At 37.6% G+C, this 26,730-nt stretch overlaps 2 protein-coding genes across 2 annotated transcripts; both read left to right on the top strand.

Annotated features, from left to right (window-relative positions):
* Positions 1-327: 327 nt before the first annotated feature.
* Positions 328-13,337, top strand: LOC105382963. The gene is made up of 3 exons (XM_038114378.2): positions 328-667; positions 2,190-2,330; positions 5,743-13,337. Exon 3 carries the CDS (start codon positions 5,966-5,968, stop codon positions 12,926-12,928), a length of 6,963 nt encoding a protein of 2,320 aa, XP_037970306.2. The 5' UTR covers positions 328-667; positions 2,190-2,330; positions 5,743-5,965; the 3' UTR covers positions 12,929-13,337.
* A 6,905-nt stretch (positions 13,338-20,242) lies between these two features.
* Positions 20,243-20,908, top strand: LOC105393513 (putative ankyrin repeat protein RF_0381). The gene has a single exon (XM_011565288.3). It carries the CDS (start codon positions 20,243-20,245, stop codon positions 20,906-20,908), a length of 666 nt encoding a protein of 221 aa, XP_011563590.3.
* Positions 20,909-26,730: the final 5,822 nt, after the last annotated feature.

The following is a 26,730-nucleotide window of genomic DNA, read 5'->3' as shown; positions in this document are numbered from 1 at the left end:
CCGCGAGCTTCGCTTCGCCTTAAAATGTTTTCCTGTGGGAATTCCGGGATAAAAAGTAGCCTATGTTCTTTCTCAGAGTCTAGACCGTAAGTAAATACCAAATTTCATTCAAATCTGTTCAGTAGTTTTGGCGTGAAAGAGTAACAGACAGACAGACAGACACAGTTACTTTCGCATTTATAATATTAGTAAGGATAAGGATATTATGGGGCCGACAGTGAAATCGCGAGAAAACAAATCGAGAAAATTCTACCCTGAATTTAATAGGTACAATTTTAGATTTACATCTTGCAACATTCTTAGTGTTTATTTTATTAGCCCGGCTTATACCTAGGCGTTTAGGTATTAGGCATAATGTATTTAACTCCCGTTTAGTCCTGATTGTGGGGTGTTCAGTGGAAACTTGCGCAAGAGTCAAATGTCGACAGAAACAATTTTCATAAAAATTTATATATTTAAAAAATACGTGAAGTTTACATGAAAAAGTTTTTCCTAAAAATTGTTGTTTGAAATACTGAACAAATTAAAGAATTGGTTTTGTTTACATCCATTTAAATGTGAAGAAAACATGAAAGAAGCGTTTCAGTGAAACTCATAGCTGAAATATAAATTGAAGAACAGTGATTGTGACCAGTTTTTGCAAGAAAATATCAAGTTAATTATTTCGGTAAGTCTATTTTTAATTATCGTCACATAATTATATTATCAACAAAGGAGAATGGCCATTTTTCTAAGGCGCCATGACCCGCCAGAGCAGCCATTGATGAAACATACATATATACTGATAATTATTATTATGGGGTAAGGGAGAACGAAGATATAGGTGCTGAAAGATCAAGTCTTTGTACTGACTAGATGTTTCCCTCATACTAAGTTTTTTTTTTCAAACTTGGTTTATATTTTTTTAAATATTTTTCCCTCATTTGGAACACTTTTATAATTGGATAAAAATAAATTTTGTTAGTGGCTGCAAAGCAGGTCAGATTTGGCCATTCTCATTTAAAAATATTGCTATGCAATAAATTCACAAGATACCTGTAGATTCTTCTCCTAGATATTTTTTTCTTATAAGTACTTAAGTTTATACCTTAGTAGGTATTCGAAACGAATGATAAAACTTTTATGATTTACTTAACTAATGAAATACAGTACCGGGATATCGGAATATTGGGACGGAAAATTAGCAGCGCCTAAACTATATGTTATTTAGCAGAATATTTGTAAGTATTTTTATTTTTAATAAGCAGCATATAAGATGGCAATGGCAGTGGGCTGGTCATATCTACCCAAGAACCGATAACCGTTGGGGTAGACGAGTTCTCAAGTGGAGAGTGGAGACCACGAACAGGCAAACGCAGCGTGGGACGCCCTCCTGCCCGCAGGACTAACGACCTTAGGCGGGTAGCCGGTAGTGGTTGGATGAGGAAGGCTGAGGACCGAGTGTTGGTTGTGGCGCTCCTTGGGAGAGGCCTATGTCCAGCAGTGGATGATTCTATTCTATTCTATTCTATTCTCTGTGGGGGTGTAAGTACCTGCACCTGGCTCTCTCGAGTGGAACCTTTGTGCATATCCCCAAGGTCTAAACTGCCTTCCTAAGCTTGGACCATTACCCACCACGCTGGTCCACTGCGGGTTGGTGGGTTCACATATCTAGATGTGCTAAATCTAGATATGCAGGTTTCCTCACGATGTTTTCCTTCACCGTAAGAGCGATGGTATACATTGTACTTAAGTTAAAAGAACTCATTGGTACATGTCAGCGCCGGGATTCGAACCCGCATCTCTTGATTGAGAAGCGGGCGCTTAACCGACTGAGCTACCACCGCTCCCAGTGGATGATTATTGGCTGATGATGATGATGATGAAGCAGCTATAATAAATAAGCAGCTATAATAATAATTACCATACCGCACTAGGCCAGCGTGGAGGGAAGTGGTCCAAGCTTAGGAAGGCAGTTTACACCCTTGGGGATATGCACAAAGGTTCCACTCGAGAGAACCAGATACTTACACCCGCACAGAATACAGTGTGTTGTTTTTCGGACCCGACAAACTTTAAGGGTGAATTCTACGAGTAATTTCATCGAGAAAAAACCCCTTAAAGCTTGTCGGGTCCGAAAAACAACACACTATAGAATAGAATTACTTAATAGAAGTGTATATTTGCTAATTCAGACTTTTTTTTTGTAGAACTTGTTACCTGGACATCACTCAACGCATTTGATGACCTGCTAAATCAAAAAAGATTAATCTAGCTACTTGAGGAGAGTCGAATAGTTATAACAAATGAAGATAGCTGAAAGTCTCGAGAGGACCTTTTGAGACCAACAGGTATGTACATTTTTACCCCACCGCGGAAAAATAGGAGTGTTATAAGTTTAGCGTGTCTGTGTGTTTGTTTATCTGTCTATGGTAGCGAAGCTCCGTAGCTCCCAAACGGCTGAACCGATTTTCGTTTAGTTTTTTTGTGGATCATAATTAATAAGGAATTCAGAGTGTTCTTAGCTATATTTTGAAATAAATAATATAAAAAAATAAAAAAAAATATCAAAATCGGCCGTTCAGAAACTTCTGAACATCGTTATGCGGCTTTTACTGCCAGTTTCTATATATCAATCTATCCATAACTGGTTACTTTCATACGATTTTGACATGATCAAAAGTAACAATCTTTCAAAATCGTATTAAAGTAACTATCAGTTATGGATAGATAGAGTTATAGAAACTGGCAGTGAGTGTTGGATGTCGGGAGTTTTTAACGTCAAACAGTTTTATTTTATTTAAAGTCCAAAAGTCAAAGTCAAATGTTTTTATTTATTATTTATTTATTTAAACACTTTATTGTATGTATACACAAATTACACAGTTTAAAGTAAAAGTTAACAAGTACAAGAAAGAACAATACAAGTATATATATACAAAGGCGGACTTATCGCCTAAACGCGATTTCTTCCAGTCAACCTTTATGGTGTGGAAATAAAAGTAAGCCTATAACTCTTAAAATTAAATAAAACTACTGTATACATAGAGACAATCAAGTGTAACCTAATCCAAATTTAAATAAACATATCTAACTATAACCTAACATATTAAGTTCTAAGCTAAAAATAAATAAATATAAATAACTATTATGTACCTACATATATTAACTATCATGTTTTATATTAATATAAATAGTAGTATACATATATAAATATACTATTACATATATAAATAAATAAATAGATAAATAAAATAGAATAAAACAATTACCATCCCAAGGTCTTATAATAATGTAATTTAAGACTATTTTTAAATACATTAAGTGATGACGATAGCCGTACTTCCACTGGTAGCGAGTTCCACAGATTCACAGCTTTGACAGCAAAGGAGCCACTATAGGCCGCACTGGTATGTTGCGGTACACTCAGCGTTTTCTATTTATCGTATAAATAGAAAATTTTCTGATGAACGTAAATTTTTACAAACTACTCTCCGTTCCTTAAATTGACGGCTAGTGGGTGCCGACTTGCCCAACAACTCTCTCAGCACAAGCTTAGCCTAGGGCCTAGTGCGGGTTGACACAAGCTTGCTTGTGGCGGACCCCAACACAAGCAAGCTTGTGTCAACCCGCACTAGGCCCGCGTGGTGGACTAGGCCGAAAGCCCTTCCATCATTGGAAGGAGACCCGTGCCCCAGCAGTGGGGACGCGATGGGTCGTGATGATGATGATAAGTGGGTCCCTACCCTACCTCAAGACATGTGCGTGGATGTGTTAGGCTCCCTTACACGGGCCACCGGCCACAAACCACAAAACGCCGCCACTGGCATATTTCCTGTAATTTCCGTACATTTTATATGGACTCGCCGCACACGGTTGACGCCGGTGGCGGCCACACGCTTCAAATCGTTTCCATACAAAAGCTTCTCGTGGCGGCGTTTGTGGCTGTGGCCGGTGGCCCGTGTGCGGCGACACTAATGTCCACCAATCGTATTCATAATTCCGCGGTGTTAAGTCTGCCACGCAAATATCTGACCCTCAACGTAATTCCGTATACAGGATGTTGCAGAACTGGTATACCTAAAATTACCTTCTAAGCCGAAAGGGGGTCATTCTGAACAAGTATTGGAAATACGCGTTTTTTTTTCTTTATAGTAAAAAAAAACGTGACCAATGACCAACAAAGTTTCTAAGCATTAAACGTTGCTCAGAATTTCCCGGAGAGTCACCCTTTCTGTTTAGAATATTTTCGCAACATCCTGTATACCGGTCTAACACCGTTCTTGGCAAACAGATTGTCGGTTAATAAATACATGCAGTTGATAAGAAAAGAGCTCAATCTTTTTATCACTTATCATTATCGATGTCTGCATCGCATATTACTTATTTATCCCTATCAATTACTTATAGCGAATTGTTATGCCTGTGCATAAATTGTAACTTAAGTAGGTAAGTCAACCGAATTCAATTCAAATTCAAATCGTTTATTTGGCAAAAGAAAGAAAAAATTACAACTAAGGTACAAATATACATTGGTTTTGTAACTACTAAGTTCAATAATTGATCACTGAAAACCTAAACTAGGTTAAACCTGTATCATAGGTTTCAGTTCCTTCCATTTGACACTAGAGATAGAAGTTTACAATTTATTACAAAAAATCTCCAAAGTAAGGCTCTAAAATGATTTAAACTTTAGTTCAGTATGTATGACAGTACTTATAGTATTACTAATAATTAAGCATTATAGTTGCATCTTACAAAAAATCAACATAATAGTTTACAATATTATTGCAAAAGAGATTGAATATAAATATGATAATATATATATAAATATATATACCTATACATATATTTATTGCATATACATATATAAATAAATATATAATAACCTACAATACATAAAAGTACTTAAGTACTTATAAATTATTTATTACCTAACTAACCTTTCCGGATTTGTATACCCTTTTTGCAACATCCTATATAATAATAATAGAGAATCACACCTATAATACAATACCTATAGTCTATTGGTGAATGGTGTAGTGGTTATCGATATGAATTGCTGACAGGACATTGACCTGGCGATAGGAAGCTCACTGATATATTGCACCCTGAATTTTAGTGAGAAATTAATAAATGTGCCCATATTTGTTTCAAATTCAATTCATTTATTCACCCTAAATCACAACATAAAGACATAATTAAAATATTTTCAAAAACATTAATTCACATAGTACTTAACTAAACCAAACCTAAAATAAACAATATATTTTTTTTACAATTTTGTGTGTAGTTGTTATTATGTTATGTTATTATTTGTGTCCAATATTTACGAAATTATAGACTTTTGTAACGATAACCGCATCAAAATCGGTTCAACCAAACGGGAGATAATGACGAACAAATAAATACATACAGATCAAACGGACAACCTCTTTCTTTGAAGCCGCTTAAAAACAGATGGAATATCATTACCTCATTTCCATGAAGTCTATTTTAATAATAATAATATAATATGTGGGGACATCTCACATACGGCCATCCGACCCCAAGCTAGGCAGAGCCTGTGTTATGGGTGTCGGACAGCTGATATATCTACACAAATACATAGATACATACATATTAAATATAAATATGAACACCCAAGCCCCGAATATTTTGTTGGATACGTTGATATTCTGTCAGAAACTCTCAGAAATTATTTAGAGACACTTAAGAGAAATGTCTGTTAATTTTTACGCCTTTTTTTTCTATTTATTGCAGAAGCAAAAGTGGAATTGTTGAAGACTAGAGCAGGACAATATCCAAGAAGATATAAAATGTGAAATATAATTACCAAAAAAATTAGGCTTCATTAATTTATAAGAAACTTTTAAAGTATAGTCATCAACCAAAGATTAGTTATTTATATGTATAAGAAAAAATCATTATCAATGTCTGCTTAGTAAATAGGTGTATTTTTTTGTACAAATTTGATCTGTTTGATATGATAACAGCTATCATTGGCATTGTGATCTTTTTTATAATATCTTTCATTATAACAGTTAAATATAACAAAAAAGCAAAAATGGATGTTCAACAAGTAAAAGAAGAAGATTTAAAGAAACTTGTAATTGAATGGAAAGAAAGCGCTTCCCCCGAGTCTGAATTCAAAAAAATATGGAATCTTTATGAAAAAAACAAACTTGATGAAGAAACACTAGCAGATATAATTTCCATCGGTGCATATAATACTAAATATTGGACGCAAAGTTTCTTCCGTATGCTCCTCCCAGAAATAAACCTTGTAACCAACGTGAGTGATAGGTTAAAAATAGTCAAAGATATCTTGAAAGGCTTTGATATAACAGCATTCAAAGTTAGAAATTTAGTTGATTTGTCAAATGCCACTGATGAAGTATCTGAAAAACTATTGGAAGCAGCCCTGAAAATAGTCCTAGACCCCACAAAAGCTATCAACGACAAACTTTATGTCTCCAATGTTTTAGTTAAACAAACAAAAATGCACAAAGATTTTTTGGGATCCGACCAAATAAAGAATTCTTTTAAAACTATAGCTTTAGGAAATAAAGATACAGATTTTAACCCAAAAGTATTCTTATTAAGTTATATTGCGCTGCAATGTCTTAAACCCGCGATGAATGATTTGCCTTACGACTTTTATGACCAATTTTACAAAACAAACCTACGAGAAAACATAAAATCACTTTCGACCTCAGAAACCAAAGGTAAACCGATACAAAAGCTTGATAATTACTTGGAGTCGCATTCATTTACAACGTCAGAAAGATTCTCTTTGCTCGAGACTCTATCTGTTATTGTATACAATGGCTATAAGATAGATCCATCTCTTTTCACATTATTTGATCCTAAAGACTGGATTCGAGAGCTTCTAGTATACACGTTGTTGGGAAGGTCCATGGAAGTTGACGCAAACGGATGGAACCAGAATAAAGTCCATGAATTCATGAAACAAGTTCATATGCTCTATGCAGAAATAGAGAAACACAACAACGGATGCAGTAGAGAAAAGTTGGAGAAGTTTTTGAAACAACTTCTAAATCATCAACATAAGAAAGAGTTTGACTTACCGCAGGTTATAAATATTCTAACAATGGCACAGGCGCACGTTGCAGAAATAGATACTGTGTTGGATGAAACAGGAGATGTTGAGCTTAAACTGACGCATATGGAGTTCGTCTGGCTTAGAAAAGTATGTAATGAGAGGGGCATAGTTTATGCTGCTAATGAAACAAATGATGGAAAAACAGAAATGCAGAAATTACACCAACTTTTCGCTCATTACGATGTTGCGATCATCAACACCCTTCTTGGTAAAGTCAAAAAGAACACCCGTATATCAGATTTAATCGATTTCATTAGTCTTCTCAACGAGACTCAGTTTACGTATTACAACAAGGTAGTATTTATAATGAACCTTCCTGCAAAGTCAGTCTTTTGGTGGAAGTCTGAGTTGTCGAAATTGATAGTGCATCTCCTCGTCAATTATGAAAATCCTGGCTTTAAGGAGATCATCTATAACAGGAATTTAACTAAAAACATGGAATTAAGTATGGAAAGTAAAAAAAGGTTCAAAACAATATATTTTGAGAATTCTGATCGAAATAAATTTATGAGCCATTTTGAAGATAGTTTCGACAGTTTAAAAGATGCTCTTAATTCTATTGTAAAGACCAAAAGCTCTTTAAATCATACTAAAGCCATGATTGAGATGCTTTCAAAGCTGAGTGAGCTGATACATCATGGAAACTGGTCCATTGAAAGAGTTGCGATGATTTTACACTGTCTTGATACTCCAACAAAAATGAGAGAATTGGCAAAGACTATAGAAATTATTTTGGAATTTAATGTAGAAGAAGGAAAAGATATAAATGAAATATTTAAGTCTAGTAAAACGTTAGAATTGTACAACAATGTGTATGAATGTGCAATGAAACAATATTTCACAGGGACTTACGAAAAAGACAATAATGAATTATTAAATGAAATAAATACTTTAAACAAATCCAAAAATATATCATTTCTGAGCCGATTAAGCACCACATATGATGAAGTTCAGAAAGCATATACAAATAGCTCTGAAATCGTAACTAGTAGTAAGGCTATACAAAAATGGAACTCAACTGACGTGAAGGAGTGGACTACTGCTTTTAAAACTGATTTTAAGAGCGAAAATCCGAAAGCAAGTGATGCTGAGAAAATAGCAGTAATAATGAGAACTGTGAAACTATCGATAAACATTGAACCAAGGCCGATTCAGATAATGTCGGTGTTATTGCTACTGAACCCAGCGTCAAGCAAAGGCCGCCTGGCGCAGATAAACACTGGTGAGGGAAAAACCACTATCATTGCGATGATAGCCGCCTTCCACGGCTTGCACAACCTCCAGGTTGATATCGTGACCACATCGCCAGTCCTAGCGGTACCTCAGTGTCGTCAGCTCGAAGGGTTCTACGAGACATTGGGACTAACTGTGTCTCACAACTTCAACAATCCAGATGGTTACAAATCAGACATCTGCTACGGCCCACTACTGGACTTTGAAGCAGATGTACTGCGAGATGAGTGCAACTTGACCCAACCCACCAACCCCCTGAAACGGCGACGACGCGGCAGACGATTCGACATCGTCATAGCTGATGAAGTGGATAGCATGTTCATCGATGGAAATGATCACATCGTCAGGCTATCCGGTACAATGCCCGGTATGAACCACCTGGAAACCCTCCTGGCTGCAATAGTGTTGCAAATTAACAGCGTTGCTGGTTGCATAAAACAAGAAAACGGGACAGCCTATTTACTACAGCCAAAGAGCAGAATCAATGAGGATGGCTCTTTAGCTACGGAGGAAGAGGTGGATGCTATTCCTCTAGATTGCACTGTTCGAGAATTCATACGCGATGCTACCGAAAAACATATCAGGAAGCTTGTTCGAGATATCGAAGCAGAGGAAGGTTACCCTGAAGTCCAAATTCCAAATCATTTGAGAGAGTTTGTCTGCAAAATTCAAATCCCTAAATGGATAAGCAGTGGAATAAACGCCAAATATGCCTATGAGGATACAAAGCACTATGTGATAAAGAAGGGGAAAATAATGCCTGTTGATGCGAACAACACTGGAGTGGTGCAAGAGAACCAGCACTGGAGTAACGGCATCCATCAGTTCCTCCAGTTCAAACATGGAGCCAAGTTATACCCTGAGAGTTTGACCAACAACTATATCTCAAATGTGGGGTTCTTCAGGAGATATGGCAAGAAAATATACGGATTGACCGGAACTTTGGGCGATGAAAAGAGTTGCGAGTTTTTGGAAAAGGTGTATGATGTTGACACGGTCATCATACCACCATTCAAGAAAAAGCAACACGTTCAGCTAGAACCGGCGTTTGCTGTTTCGGATGAGTTGTGGCGAAATAAAATTGTAGACAGTTGCATAACAAAACTGAAGCAAGGCCGTGCTGTCCTGATAATAACCAAGTACATAAAAGAAATAGACCAACTAAATAAGAGATTCAACGAGTTACAATACGATAAATCCAAAATAATACTTTTCAAAACAGACGATGACACCCACGTCGTGGAGAAATTAATTAAACCCGGAGAGGTGATATTGACCACTAATATTGCGGGCAGAGGAACAGATATAAAACTTGACAAAGCTGTTGACGAAAAAGGGGGGCTACACGTATGTCTCACCTTCTTACCGATAAATACGAGAGTAGAGCAACAGAACATCGGCAGGACGTCGCGTACAGGAAATAGAGGGACCAGTCAGCTGATTCTACTGAACCAAGAATTAGAAGACATTAAGGAAATAAAGAGGCAGCGAGACGAAAAGCAGAACAACGCTATCGCAAAAGCAGAGAAAGCGGTAGAGGTGGTCATCACCAAGGAAATGGTATTCGCAAAGTTTTTAAATATGCTCAAAAATGATATCAAAGGACGTAGCGAACGTAAGAAAATTGACGAGGCTGAGGCCGTTCAGGAAAGGTTCGCGTTGTGGTTGAAATTAAATGATAAATATATTGACGAAGAATCAAGGGAAAATGTACTCAGTAACTTTGATAAATTTAAACGGGACGTTATTTCTGATGATGGCTCGAACACACTCATTAAGAATCCGTACTTTTATGTACAGATTGGCAATAAGCTTCTCAAAGAATCGAGTTTTGATTTGGCTATTAAAGAGTTTTCTGAAGCTATAAAATTGGATGGGAATTTTGCAGAGCACGCATACTATAACCGAGCCTACTGTCTTGTAGCGCGTTACGGTGAGAACATGTCAGGGAATAGATACTACATCGATGATGCAATTGGTGACTTTAAGAAGGCGCGACAGCTTATACAAAAGAGACAAGCAGATTTACATTTGATACAAAGAGCTTCAGATGCGGAAAATTTCTCACAGCAAGTACAGCACAAAATGAACTTGTACAATATTCAAAAACAAGCTATAGATCTGGCAATAGGGCCAGATAAAAATGAAATAGATGAGCAGATCAAATCTCTTACGGAAAAGCTTAAATCTGTAACTGACTCAGATGAAAAGAAGGAAATAGAGGAACAAATAAAATTTATGAAAGATAATAGAAAACAGGACGGTGTAATTGAAGACGCACGCGGAAAAGAAAGAAATGTCAAAATAGAACTGATGGCCTTGAGTGACTGCTTGCCTGAAAATGATATGGAATTATATACAGAAGAGATTGAAGAACACAAAAAGAACGGATTTATTGGAGGGTTTAAAATCACTGAAATAAAACCTATAGATTGGCTAGCTGTTTTCGGTTTACTAGTGTTGGGCCTTGGTCAGTTGATTGCTGGTGCTGCCTTAGCTGTATATACTTTGGGTTCTGGCGCTACGTTAGCTATGAATTTGATAACGGAAGGCATAAGTGATATTATTACTGCAGTTAAGGACGGCATAATAAATAGAGATTTCAGTTGGGCATCTTGGGCTATCCAGAAGGCTATAAGTATTACTATATCAGTAGTTTGCGCTGGCATGTCAGCAATAAAGGACGTTGCTAGCACCTGTGCGTCTGGTGCGAAGATGGTTGGCCAAAAAGTCGTGAATGAAACTGTAAAGGGTGGCTTCAAACTGGTAGCTAAGAAAGTAGCCGTTGAACTATCTAAAGGAATCGCAAAAGAAATTGTTGGTCAATTAGCTGACTATGGTATTGAGAAAACGCTTATGCCACAGATTCAGTCGAAACTAATTGAAATGATTGAAGGCCCACTAAGAGAGGCTTTGATTAATAATGAATACATCAAGGCTATGTTAGAAAAGGATATGGCAAATAAAAACAGTAAATATGAAGATTATATTAAAAAAACTGCATTTAATCTTCTTGACACCACTTGTAAGAGTAAACTATTAAATATAGCTTCTCAAATCGGTACAGGAATAGCAGATAATAAAATAAAAGGTTTTTCTGCTGCAAGAAAGGTGACGGAAGCTTTGCTAGCGGTTGATGAACTAGTGACCCTGGTTCCAGATTTGGTTAATAAGTTGAATGAAAAAGTGGAAGCAAAGGCTAAGAAAGATAAACTGATGGAGCAAAAATCTGAAAACTCTAAAAATGATGTTAAGGAAAATAGTGAAAAACCTTCCAGTGAACAAACTAAAACAGAAACAGAAAATCAACAAACTACACATACACAAAATGAATCAGATATAGAGATGGAAGAAGATATAAATTTAAAACAAGATCCCCAAGTACAAGTAGAAGCTGTAAAGCGTGAAATAAATCCTTCAATATTACACAAATATTTAGTCAAAAGTGTCAGCTCCAAAATGCTGGCTACCATCAAAGGAAAGATGATCAATCCCGTAGTCCAAGCCGGCGTCAATTACGGTATGGATAAAATAACGAGTGGCCTCGACGCTACATTAAACCATGACATTGAAAACTACAAAGCTCTTAAAAGGAACATTCATTACCAAAATAAGGGATACACCAAACCCTCTATAAGCAAATCAGATACTTCCAACATTGACGAAAGCGATCCTAAGATCAAGAAAGCTAAACAAATTATAGAAGACGCAGAAGCGGGTGGTAAAAGTGGTCTCAACGAGATGGGGGCTATCAGCGATGAAACAAACCGACCCATTGAAGTTTACGACGAGAAAGGACGCCTGAAATTCACCATTGGCGATACGAAAACCGGGAAACCAATGAAAGTCCAATATCACAAAGATGCAGAGCACTACACAATGCTAGGAGGAAAAGAGCCCAAATCAAAAGGCAAAGGAGACAACATGTGCCTTTACAACGTTATCAGCGAACAATGCGGCAAAGATCCCAACTCTTTAAAGAAAGGGTCATTAGATAGGATGCGAACAAATATTGTCGAGTTTTCTAAACAATCTGCAGATATAGCCCGCCTAGAGATGTATGACGGGTTGAAGCTATGCATGGGAGGGGCCAAAACTTACGATGACACATTGACTGCTGAGGAAGCCGGCAGAATCATAGACGAATCACATGGAGCTGAGGCTGAGATAAATCCGAAATATGCTAAAAGGAAATGTCCTCCCGGTCATCCTAGAGGTCACGTGGTGAACCCTGATGGCAAAGTTGGAGTCCACGAATACTCTAAGCAGATCAAAGGTAAGAAGGACAATGTAAAATGCGCTTTCAACTCCATAGAAATACAGAATAAGGTGGCAAAGAAAGTTCTGTCACACCCTAGGACTAAAGCAGCCATAGATCAATTGAACGATACGTATCGACAAGAATTGGTGCTTACACGGAAAGAGCTGAATTTAGAACTGACAGAATCGAAGTCTTCGAAATGGATAAATGGAAAGAAAGACCATGACTTTGAATTTTCCGAGATAAAAATAGTCCTCGGTCATAAGAAGGGAAAAAAGGATGATAAAGATGCTGATGTGCTTATAACCTCATTATTTCCTGAAGAATGATCACTCCTTTCTTCATTTGCGGAACCTTACATGTCAACAACGTCTAAAACATGGAATACTCATTCCAAAATGACCTACCCTTAATAAATTCAGTCAGATACATTTCCTTCAAACAATTTTGCATCGAGGTTGTTTTGCACTGAAATGGCAATAACTTTTTTCTAAATGAAACAATAGCAACCGTTTATACCATTTTGAAAATTGCATTAAATAAGCTATTTTTTTAAATAAGGTGCCAGGATTGCGTGTTATATTTATTTTACAGTATGTAGAGTCAAAGTTGCTTATAAAAAAATATGACTACCTTGTATGACTTGGAAAACCGTGTTTTCTTTTAAACATACAGCATTACTTGTTATTTTTTTGACTGTGACCAATAGCAGGGCTATACAGGGTGATGCAACACCAAAAAAATCGAAGATGGAACTATCGAATTTTTACTGAGGTCATGTTATGATATTCTGGCTACTCATGAGCTGGTCTATCAGCCCTCCAAGGCATATCGTTGACTTTTGGGCCTGTATAGGTACAATCCCTCTATATAGCGGAAAAAACAGGGTTAAATATTATTGGTGCTGTATACAAAAACAACTAGGTAGGTTTAGTATAAGGTACGGTTTAGGTTGTCTAAGTTCAGTATAAGGTAAGGTTTAGATTGTTATAAGCTTTGATTATAGAGGTATAATGTTGTAAGCTCCGTTTGACCATTTTTTGGTTGTCTTGGTGCCAATATTTTCAATGTTATATTTTTCTAGTGATTACGTACGTATAATTTTACTATATCTCTATAGGTATTTCGAATAATAAAAAAGTGTTTTATAAAAATCCGCCTAATTTCGATATTTAGGTGAGAGCAACAACTTTTGTAAGTTAAAATTCATTAATAAATAACTTTTGTAAGCATATTATAATTGTAATACCTTACAAAAGTTACTTTTTACTTATATTTTTGTTACTGTTTTTGAGCAAATAAATAAAAAAATTTATTCATTTAAGTACTTATTTCTGTTTGGTTTTATCTTGACCCTTTTTTAAACTTTATACATAGTGTAATTTTATAAGTGAAATTCTCAGAGGTAGGTATCACCAATGTATGGCCAGATATATCAAAAAATCATCGTAGGATCATCATCACGAATCACGACCCATCACTTCCCCACTGGTGGGGCACGGCTTGTGCCGCACGGGTCTCCTTCCAATGAAGGAAGGGTTTAGGCCTAGTCACCTAGGCCACCACGCTGGCCTAGTGCGGGTTGGTGGACCCCAACTCAAATCAACATAGGCTCACCAAAATATATATAAAAAAAAACGGTCGAACGGCGTAGTGGTTAGTTGCCCTGACTGCTATGCCGAAGGTCCCGGGTTCGATTCCTGGCTGGGGCAGATATTTGTTTAAAAGACAGATATTTGTACTCGGGTCTTTGGTGTTGATATTTATATGATCCCGCGAGCTTCGCTTCGCCTTAAAAAGTTTTCCCGTGGGAATTCTAGGATAAAAAGTTGCCTATTTTCTTTCTCAGGGTCTATTCATTCAAATATTTTTGGCGTTTTGACGTGAAAGAGTAACAGACAGACAGACACAGTTACTTTCGTATTTATAATATTAGTTAGGTCTAGTTAGGATGTATCTATCTATGTATTTGTGTAGATATATCAGCTGTCCGACACCCATAACACAGGTTGGGGTCGGATGGCCGTGTGTGAGATGTCCCCACAAATTTATTTATTTATTTATGAAGTTTCAATTGAACATACTTTAGGGTTGTTTCCCTAATTACCAGAAGGAGGAGCTTCCGTAGAGTCCATAAAACACCCATCAATAAAGTCTACGAATGATTGTCAACCTTATCAAAGTATACTAACTAAGTATCCGCATTTAACCAAACCTATGTCATTCCGGGAAACTCCCCCGCACAATGTTATGCATTATATAGAGACGACCGGACCTCCGGTTCACGCTAAAGCCCGCCCATTGCCACCCCATAGGTATACAAAAGTTAAAGAAGAATTCCGTTTAATGCAGGAGATAGGTATCTGTCGACCTTCGAAAAGTGCATGGTCTAGCCCGTTGCATATTGTTCCTAAGAAAAACGGCGACATTCGGCCGTGCGGAGACTATCGACAGTTGAATGCAAAGACGAAGCCCGACAGATATCCTATTCCACGATTACAAGATTTCACATTTAATTTATCTGGTAAAAAGTATTTCTCAAAATTAGATATCAATCGCTCATATCATTGCATACCTATGGCTCCGGAAGACATTGAAAAAACTGCTATTATAACACCTTTCGGGTTGTTCGAGTTTCCCAGGATGACATTTGGATTACGTAACGCAGCCCAAACTTTTCAGCGCTTTATGAATTTCGTACTAGACTGTTTAAACCAAGAGCCCCGTTGTCAAACCGGAGGCCACGCTAAACCTACTTCCGATTTTGTATTCTGTTATATCGATGACGTCATAATTGCATCGGACACCGAGTCGCAGCATAGGGATCATCTTGAGTTAGTTTTTGAAAGATTACAGGAATTCGGTCTTACTATTAATTTATCAAAATGTAGTTTTGGTCAAGAGAAATTAGAATATTTGGGTTACGAGGTCAGTACTGAAGGAATTAGGCCACTAGCAGAAAAGGTGCAAGCAATCAACAATTTTCCGAAACCCCAAACAGTACAAGAACTAAGACGTTTTCTAGGTATGGTTAATTTTTATCGTAATCATTTACCTAACGCAGTTACGTACCTATCCGAGTTGAATAAATACCTAGGCTCGTCCAAGAAAAACGATAAGTCGCCGGTCGCATGGACGGAATGCGCTGAGGAGGCGTTCGAGCAATGTAAACTTGGCCTTCGACAGGCCGCTACATTGTCGCACCCAGACGCGCACGCGGAGCTCGCGATGATGACCGATGCCTCGAACACAAGCGCCGGAGCGGTTTTGCAACAGAAAATCAATAACGTATGGCAGCCTCTAGGATACTTCTCTAAAAAATTTACACAGGCCCAACAAAAGTACTCCACTTATGACCGCGAGTTACTAGCTGTTTATATGGCTATTAGGTATTTTAGGAAGTCATTTGAAGGTAAACAATTAATAGTTTATACCGACCACAAACCGCTATGTTACGCGTTTACGAAACTAGCTAAAGACGAAAGCGAAACACCACGACGTGCTAGATACCTGTCCTTTATAAGCGAATTCACTATGGACATACGACACATAAGCGGAGCGAAAAACAGTTTCGCTGATGGTTTATCGCGCATCGAGATCGAGACCGTTCATAGCCCTTCAGTTTTAAATTACGAACTGTTGGCTGACGCACAAGTACAGGATGAATTTTTAACACGGTTATTAGCGAATAAAAATGCAGATAGTAAAATTAAATTAAAAAAGATTTATTTACCACATTGCAATACAGATATTTACTGCGAAATTTCTACGCCCTCAGCCAGACCATACTTACCGCAAAAGTTTAGACGCATTGTTTTCGATAGTTTACATAATTTAAGCCAGTGTTTTTCAACCTTTTTCGTGATGCGACCCCCCTAGTCTAAAAAAATATTTCGCGACCCCCTTGACCCTTCGGTTTTTTTAATCATGTATGTGTAGGTACTTATTTATGTTACAGTATTACCAATATTCATTCCATACGACGTATTTATGGTATCCATGATAAGGATTCGGATATAAGTACATACTTATCGGATATAAAAACACATTATTTTACAATTAAGTCTTCAAAGGCAATGTCATCACTACAAAAGACAAAATAAATAGCTTTATCAATAAAACTTGTGGTCGTCGTCTTTGATCCAAAATAATTTTGATGCTTTTTCGTCGTCATAATCTTTTACTGAAGAAATCGGTTGTTGTGAGAACATCAAGGCATATAGGTTGTTCCAAAAGTCAACGTCATGCCTTGAACGGCTGATAGGCCAGCTCAGGAGTGGCCAGAACATATTCTTAGTAAAAAATCCATAATTTTCGATATATTGACACTAAGTATATAAATTTGCTGAAAATCGACACCTCGGTTTTTGCGTGCCGCCGCGCCGGTACAAAATTCCATATTGAGGTGTTTTTGATGTTGCATGTCTTCCATGTCTTGCCTGTATAATCCTACATCACAGTCCAAGAAAATAACGAGTAATGCTGTATGTTTTATGACTATTGACAAGTAATTGTAAAATTGTACGTCAAAATAAACGATATTTCATTAATTTTAAAGACCTCAATCTAAAAATGTTTGGAGATTATTTTTTTAAAGTTTATTTTAAATTTTCGCTATAGGTAACAGCTGAGACCTGGCGACCCCCAACAGAGGCTTCGCGACCCCCCAGGGGGTCGCGACCCACAGGTTGAAAAACACTGATTTAAGCCATCCTGGCATTAGAACCACCCGAAAAATTATTACTTCGAAATATTTTTGGGAAAGTATGAACCGAGATGTTAACGAATGGGCGAAAACATGTTTAGAATGTCAGCGAGCAAAGATAAACCGTCATACATCAGCACCTTTAGGTAGTTTTGAACCAGTTAAACGTTTCGAACACATACATGTAGACATAGTAGGACCACTACCTACATCCCCAGAGGAATATCGATACCTTGTCACGATTATTGATCGGACAAGTCGCTGGCCGGAAGCGATACCAGTTAAAGACATTTCGGCAGAAACAGTAGCTAAGGTAGTCTACGATCAGTGGGTATGCCGGTACGGGGTCCCTGTCTTCCTGACTTGCGATCAAGGTCGGCAATTTGAATCTCATTTATTCAGAGAACTAATGAAACTATTAGGAATACAAAGGAACCACACTACCCCCTATCACCCTCAAAGCAACGGCGCAGTCGAACGTTGCCACCGCTCTTTAAAAGCGGCACTTTCGGCGCGTCTGATATCGACAAAAGGTTCATGGGTAGAGCAGCTCTCGACAGTTCTTTTAGGCCTTAGAGCAGCCGGTCGCAGTGACTGTAACATTAGCGCAGCAGAAATGACATTTGGCCAAAATTTAAGATTACCAGGAGATTTTTATGACCCCTCCCCACAGAATGTATCAAGCGATAATTACAGCTTAGTCGAAAAAATACGGAATAATATTAATCAGCTTAAACCCGTTACTACCTCACATAGTAGCTTAAAACCATTTTTCGTACACCCGGATTTACAAAATTGTGAGTTTGTATTTGTTAGGGACGATACCGTGCGTAAACCTTTGAAACCCCCATACGACGGCCCATACCGTGTCGTTAAAAAAGGGACTAAAGTTTTCGTTATTCAGTACCCAAATAGGCAAGCAGCAATATCTATAGACAGACTCAAACCCGCGTACATTTTATGCGAAGACAGTACTCAGAACCACGTCGATGTGACACCCGCTGACGCCGCTCGAGAGGCGCCAGTAGGTAGTCCACAACCGACGCTACGTTCTCACGATTCTACGAATGAACCGTCGTCGCTGACGTCGGCGTCGCCGCCGACTCGTGTGACACGAAGTGGTCGCGCTATCAAGCCACCAGTACGTTTTAGGTAGAATTTAAGATGTTAGTTTATTGCTTAATTTTAAGTTAGGTATATTCGTAAACTAGATAAACCTCGGTAAATAGCATTATAGTTTGCGTAGGTAAGCAATACGTGTGTATGTTTATGTTAAGGCTAAGTAGGTTAGGTCACGTTAACATTAGCAATTATCGATCAATATTCAATCAGTATCTTGCAAACCATCTCAGTTGTTTAAAGTACAGATTTATATTTTTTTTTAAAATCCTTAAACATGGGAAACTACCAAGACAAAGCTGAAGTAATTGTCGCTCAAGACCAATCGTCTGGCAAAGTTATAGAACAGTATAACTGGTTAAGTACGTGGCAGCTGGTTATTGCTGGTTTACTAGCATTAATTATATTATACTTCATTTATACCCGGACTTGCAAGAGCATTAAAAGTTGGTTGCGTTACCAAGTCACCGAATTGCCGTTGCACAGGGCACAGTTTCCGCAGCAGCAAGCCAAGCCCGCGACCCCTGCTGAGACGATGCCTTCTGCAACTCCATACATGTAAAAGTTAAGTTAATATTAGTTATGATGTAATTAGGTTAGGCGCGCGCATAGTTTTAAGTTAGTTTTAGTGAGCGTGGTCAGTGCTAAAGTGTCCTACATAAAGTGAAAGTGAAAAGTCAATTGGTGAATTCAGTGAATAAAACGTATAAGACCACCGTATTCCTTTGTTAAACTTAGGTAGATATAAACTTGCATACATTGTTGTTTCAATACTTCTAGCTAGAATATCAACTGATTAACATTCGCAGAATCATTTCATTAGCTTAGCTAAATGTAATAAGATATGGAACTTATTATTGTTTTTATTTTGTTAGAACAGCATGTGAACGTGATAAGACTTGTATGACCTACTGTTTTTGCTATACCTCTGTTGTGAATGTAACCTTGATTATGTTTGAATTAAATAACTACTTTGTGTTTTAAGTTATAGTTTTGTGTCCAAATTTTTTGAAAAAGGGGAATGTTGTGGGCGTTCACGCACACACACATATGTAACTAATGATGTAACGTCAGTCGGTTGTAGAGACGCACTTAGCACTCACGTGCGCAAATAAATGTGATCAATAAATAAGAACACGCATTTCATTTCGGGTCACCACTCCTCCTTCTGGTAATTAGGGAAACAACCCTAAAATACTTTCATTCTCAATTGGTATAACCCATTTTCCTTGTAGGAAATCCCAAGTACCTACGCGATTCTTCATACTGATTCACCCACTCACATTTATTATTGTTGGATAGGTCTAGATCAAGGCTACCTATATGTGATACCTAGACCTAGATCTAGGTGTTGCTTATTGCCTCTTGATAAAGCAGAGAACTGTGATTGGTTGAATGTTTGCGCTGTCACATTGAGTCAAACGGAATGTTGCCACGTTTACTTTTTCTACCAAAATAGTAGTTTTGCATTTTCGTAATTTTATTTTGAATTTGATACGTACTTTACTAGTAAAAGTGGCCAGAGGGATAATAGGTACATAGATTTCCCGGTCTTTCCCGTGGGACTTGCGGCATAAAAAATCGTACTGAAAACCAAAATGTTTGGAATAGTTGTAATAAGTATAAGTACAGACGCAGTCAACTGTTTAATCACTGACTTCTGCATACCTTAATCATGCAAATAAAAACTTTTCATTTTACCATAAAAACAAGCTTTTTTGTTTCCAGGACAAGACTGAACCTACAAAGAAACCTCATCAAATGCTACTGGCCAAAACTTCATTCTCCTTTCAAATCTTTGCGAACCATAGCCATTGCCATGACTTCAAAAACAAAGGAGGATTTCTTCAAAGCCGTCAAAATTGGCGATTTGACGACAGTCCAAGCTTTATTGGAGTCTAAACAAGTGAGCATCAATGACCGTGACGTCAACGGCTGCACAGCTCTCCATCTGTGTTCTGATTTGGGCAACTTACACCTGGCTTCTTTACTGCTGAAGCAAGGGGCTGATGTAAACTTGGAGGACGACCAGCATCGGACGCCTCTCAAAGTAGCACTGGACCGCTACCACGCCCGACTCTCTCGCCTGCTCATTCAGAACAACGCACTACCAATCCCTACCAAACATCTCAACCAATCGGAAGCAGTCGAATCCTTCTTTGTTGCAGCGGGAGAGAACGACGTCATCAAAGTAAAACAAATGCTAAACGACAAAATGGTGGATGTGGACGCAACTGATGCGTTCCATTTCAACGGCACGGCATTACATGTGGCTGCTAGGTACGATTATGTAGAGTTAGCGAAGGTTTTGGTGGAGTTTGGAGCTGAATTAGACGTTGAAGATGATATTGGGGATGAGCCTGTACATACTGCCATGATGCTAGAGAACCATGGAGTGGCAGACTATCTGCTTCAGCTAGAGGAAAAGAAGAAGGAAGATGTAGGGGCCGTGAAGAAACCAGATGCAATAAAAGATGAAGTCTAAAATTTGGACTGTCTGTAACTTAGTTTAAGCACAGATAATAAAAAACTACTAACTAGGGTAGTAGGGAAATGGTTTAAAATCAATCTTAGTACTTATCTTATGAAATCCTAAACATGTACAGTGCGAATCCGGACTTGCAGAACCCTTTTGCACGAAAATACATAAATAATGATGTAGTTAGTATATTAAATTATAATAATTATATTAAAATGGCAATATAGTTAAATTCGTTTTAAATTTATTTCATTCCTGCATAATTTGATGAGCATCCTGTATTTGTAAAATATAGCTTGAACCCACGTGATTTCTATGACTGGTGTAAACTATGCTGCTCACTACGATTGAAGGGATATTACACTCACGGAATTTTTCCCTGAACGTCGCTTCCCATAATGTCGCTCCTCAACAGACGTCTTACCTGCATTCCCATTACATCGCTCTTCATCTTACTGTTAGTCCCAGAATGTCGCGCTAACTTATGTTACAGTCATGGTTAGTCTTTTCAAACAATATTTTAAGATTGCTTAAAATTGTTCTTATACAGGGTGTAGCAAAAAGGGTATACTACTAAATTCGTGAAAAAAAATGTTCATTTTCCATAGAAACTTAGTTGATCACGTGACTTCTTACTATGGAGAATGAGATTTTTTTCGCGAATTTTGAGAAATCAATTGCGTTATTTATTTGTTTTGTATTTCTAATTATTATATTTTTATGAAAATTCTGACTCTGACAGTACTGATTCTAACCATAAATGTGGCGCGGTGTGCCGGAAACCACTGTGAAGCGAGGAGCGAGGTATTGGGAATTGAGGTAAAACGCAAAGCGACATTATGGGAAGCGACGTTAAGGGAAAAATTCCACTCACGGGCAATGAAAAAGTTCCACTCAAAAGATTACGACACAAAACAACCCCAAATTTTTCAAACATTTAATTTGAAATTTGAACACCATATTATTATTACCGTTTTATTTGCTAACTAGTATTCTGATACTCTGGTAAATGTACATCGATGTTGTAGAAGACGTCATTAAGCTAGCCCATTCCGTTTAGAAGTAATTTGGTGCAGTGGAATCTTTTCATTGCCCGTCAGTGTATTATAATGGTATTATACGATCTGACATCAATCTACTCGTTTTTCTCTGGTCCTATCCCTATAGCCCCTAGTTTTGGATAGTGGAGGCGATCATTGAACTGATTTATAAATAATCTGCCATGACATCTTATAATACTCCGCATTTAGTTAATAGTAAATCAAATTCAATGAGTATGATGTAAGTTGTAACGGCGATATGGTTCGCAACCTATCACGTGAGTACAAATGTGCTGCGAAAAGTGGGTGGCTCGCTCGTGAGCCATCTGTGACTACCCCTTCGGGGATTACAGTCGTGAGTGCATATGTATGTATGTAAGTTGTAAGTACCAGTGGTACAATAAAGTATAGTGGTGGTTATTTAATAGTAGTGGTACTGTAACACTACTATTTAATAACGCTATCGCAAGTCACTACAGATATGGGATGTTGCTCGATGTTAGTTGCAAGGCGCTATAATCCTATCATGATTTTAGCGCACGCCCGATAGATTTTAATTCTAAAGTAGGTATCTAAAGTAATGAACACAATCTTTTTATTCTACTTAAGTATAAATAATATATCAAGTGAATTTCAGGCCAAATTTATTCATACGTTAGACACATTATTTTAGATTCCCAAATTGATTTAAGTATATTTCATATACATTAATAACGACGAACATTCTCGTAACGTTAAGCCGACAACAAGTATAACATATTCATCGTAAACAAATAATGAGTTTATTCATGCAAATACGCAAAATATTCCGAAAAATTTGTTTGATATAGTGGAATTAATCCGTAAAGTGTAAATAATTAGTGAAATAATAACATTTAATTATAAAAAACTCAAGTTTTGAAGCCGTTAATTCATCACAGCAAACTGACCAGCTTTTCCACATAACTGGGCGGATTTCTCTGGAAGTGGTTCCTCCAACCTGCATTAACTTTAACCATCCACTTTTTATTGTGCCTCAAGTCACTGCCAGTAGTTCTAGAAACTGCTAGCAAATTCTCCAAAACGTCAAAGTACATCTTACTCCAAACTCCTCGAAGGTAAGTGACCTTATGATCACTGCTGCGAACAAGGTGCATCCTGTGCATCAACCACATCAGTCGATCAGCCAACTCCATCCAGTTGAGCCGAATCAGCTCTGAATCACCGTCCACACTCGGCTTGAAATCATCAAGGATCAGTATAGCTTCGTTCATGAGGACTGACCAATATTTAATAGAGAATAGGGACAGTCCAAAGGTATCCTGGAATTCTTGCCTTCCTATACGAAGGATGTTAACGATGCTGCGTTTGAGTTCCAGCCAGAGAGGGCTTTCCACGGCGTTGAGGACCAGGGGCTCCTGTCGAGGCAATGCGGAGTCACTGAAGGCGTTAGACGAGAGGTCGTGGTCTAGACAGCGTAGCCAATAGATGTCAAGTTTCATGTTATAATAGGGGCGGGAAAGGGTGGCTCGTAAGGCTGTGCGTAAAGCTTCCCATTGATGATGTAGATTGAGGAATCTCTGATGCTCCAACACCAGTTCTGGAAGCACATCCAATGGACGAACAGTGTACAAAAACGTCAGCAGTGTTTCGGAGACTTTCCGCCACAGATTTGTAAAGTCCCTCGATAGGGAGTTATTCAAATCCGGTTTGACTTTCACGTTAAAATTCCACATGTATTGGCAAATAATTTTCCAGTAATGTGTGTTGTCTAGTTCGAATACCAAGTCGTTTCCGAGTTGAGCTTGAGTTAATTTTAAGATATCATTGACTGCTTCTCTCGTATCTGAAAGATAGCCATTCAGAGCATATTCTCTCAGTTTTGCCTCATCAGTGTCAATCGGTGTTGGTGCATCATACCTATAATGAAGAGACATAGATCTTGCAGTCATATTCTCATTGCGATGTATCCTCTGAATTAGGTGCTCCAATTTAGATGTAACTTCTTGCTTCAGATTGTTTACATTCCCAGTTAAATGTTCATGGATTACTTGAAATATTCCCGTACGCCCAATGTTTACAAATGAATCTTCTATCTTCTGGACCGCGTCCAACAACCATGAAAGGGAGTTTTCTTTAGAAGGTCTCGCTATTTTATTTGCGTTTCTAGGATCTTTTTCTATCACGTCTAAAACGTCCTTCAAATAATCAAGACGATAGAGGCACCAGGGATCCAACGGATTACATACTTCTAAAGTTACGCTTCGATTATCGGTAGTGCGTAGTTTGTTAGCAGTTCCTTTATGTTTAGTCGCCCTTTTATTTTCAGTTCTTAAATTATTTTTGGTGTTTGGAGAATTTGTAGATCTTAAAGTGCGAGTAGTTCTTGGATAGTCAGAAGTAGTACTTGCAAATTCACTAGTTATTGGATTGTTGTTAGTGTTTGGATATACTATGAACTCATTAGTGCTTAGACCTTCAGCAGTGCTTGGATATACAGCAGTTTCTTTATTATCAGTAGTAGTGCTAGGATTTTCAGTAGTTGTGAAATTATTGGTAGTAAGTATTTTATCAACATTAGTTATCGTATTATCAGTAGTGCTAGGATTGTCAGTAGTACTTGAGCCATTAGTTCTTGCATTATCAATAGTAGTTGGATTTTCTATAGTATTGAAAGCATTGATAGTAATTATTTGAGAGTCATTAGTTCTTGTATTATCAGTAGTGGTAAGATTGTCAGTAGTACTTGTATAATTTGTAGTTTTTAATGTACCAGTATTTGTAGTAGAAGTAGATTTTTCAGTAGTGCTAGGATTGTAGTGATCTGTAACCGTTTTAAGTGTTTCAGTTTCATTTCCTACACCCAGTTTATTCTCAAACATCGCAATTAACTCAGCATCCACTTCAACATTATTCAAAATTTGCGACAAACAATACGAAACGGCCTTCACAAAATCACCCAAAACTCTTAGACTATTATCAGGCTTGCCTTCGTTTACTAAGACTACGTTTATATTGATTTTGGTATTCTTTTTGGTAGCGTAGTCAGGATCTATTGATCCTGTTAGATAGTTTAACAGGGCTAGTGGCTTCGTCTGTCTAAGTTCTGTGTTGTCATTGTCAAGTAGGATGAGATTTCTCATTTGGTTGTCGAGTAGGTAGTCAGTGGTGGGACCCTGCGAATGGTAAGGTAGTGGGAAAGTGGTGTATTTCTGCCATCTTTGTCGTTTCCCATAGCTTACTCTTCCAGAGCTTCGGCATATGGCTGATCCGACTAGCTGCAACAGAAATAGGTTGTTGTAAGTTAAAATAGAAAGAGGTTACTTAAGTATTTATAATTAAATAAAATAGTCCTACTTATTGTAAGTTTCATTATAATGTAACTTCAATTTTAATTATCGTTAGTAGGTAGTTAGTTATTATGTAACTAAAAGCGCTGACTTTCGAACATCATCTATCTTAGTTTAACGATATTAAAATATATACACTCACGGGCAATGAAATAGTTCTACTCAAAAAATAATAAGTCCGACACCAAACGACCAATGTTTTCAAACATTTAATTTAAAATTAGATCAAAATATTAACGTGTTTGGTTGTTAATATCCTGGTGCTTTGTTAAATGTACTTAAATGTTGCAGAAGCAGAAGGCGTCATTAAGCTAGATTTTTGTGCTTTTCTCATTGAAACTTTTTCATTGCCCGTGAGTGTATTACTTCGAATCGTAATAACTACAAAAATAGACACACAAGCACAAACTTGATACACTTCTAAAATACCCGTTAATATAATAAGGCATGGCATTACAAATTTTTTCATTGGTTTTTGCCCGTAACTTAGGGTACTAGAGTTCAAAATAAGGTGGAAACTATTTTCCCTTTGCCTTATAAGGGGTTCAGAATAATAATATAAAATACGAAAAAACTTACAAATAATAAAAATATTTCAATAACTTCCACAGGCTGCATTGTGCAATTGAATAAGCTGTGAAATGTGATATCATGATACGGCGGTAATTTCACAGTTATTATCTCACATTAGCTATTGCCTTGTCCAAGCCGCTACTGTGAAATCGTTTATTTAGACTTGACCACTACTTATTTCTTTAGACTTAGTGCCAATTTCTCCATAGTCAGTTATCTAACCGACAGGGATTGATTTATAAATTAAACGTCATCTCCATATAAAATTCACGACAGATGTGTCAAAAGTTAACCACTACTCCCTGGTTATGCTCTAACCGACTATGGAGAAATTGGCACTAACTCTCTAACAGCCTGCCATAGAGACATCTGACCGTGGGGGTACCTAATTCAATTAAGATTTAATAACTTATAGTTATCTTCTTTTTCCAATGACAACGCTAGTTAGTTGTTGCAAATTGGAACCGCAAGGACTATTTTTAATGTTTATTGCTAGAATCCAACAACGCTAAATTTGCAACAGAAACAAGCGCCAACACTTACTCTCTCTATTCTATTCTATTCTCTGTGGGGGTGTAAGTACCTGCACCTGGCTCTCTCGAGTGGAACCTTTGTGCATTTCCCCAAGGTCTAAACTGCCTTCCTAAGCTTGGACCATTTCCCACCACGCTGATCCACTGCGGGTTGGTGGGTTCATATATCTAGATGTGCAAATCTAGATCTCTGCATATCTATGCAGGTTTCCTCACGATGTTTTCCTTCACCGTAAGAGCGATGGTATACATTGTACGTTAAAAGAACTCATTGGTACATTTCAGCGCCGGGATTCGAACCCGCATCTCTTGGTTGAGAAGCGGGCGCTTACCCGACTGAGCTACCACCGCTC

This window comes from Plutella xylostella, chromosome 31 (genome assembly GCF_932276165.1).
Source record: "Plutella xylostella chromosome 31, ilPluXylo3.1, whole genome shotgun sequence".
Taxonomy (NCBI): domain Eukaryota; kingdom Metazoa; phylum Arthropoda; class Insecta; order Lepidoptera; family Plutellidae; genus Plutella; species Plutella xylostella.
This window is presented reverse-complemented; position numbering and strand designations above follow the sequence as displayed.

Excerpts from the sequence above, each read along its gene's own strand:
- LOC105382963 (XM_038114378.2), top strand. The coding sequence starts at position 5,966 with ATGATAACAGCTATCATTGGCATTGTGATCTTTTTTATAATATCTTTC.
- LOC105393513 (XM_011565288.3), top strand. The coding sequence starts at position 20,243 with ATGACTTCAAAAACAAAGGAGGATTTCTTCAAAGCCGTCAAAATTGGC.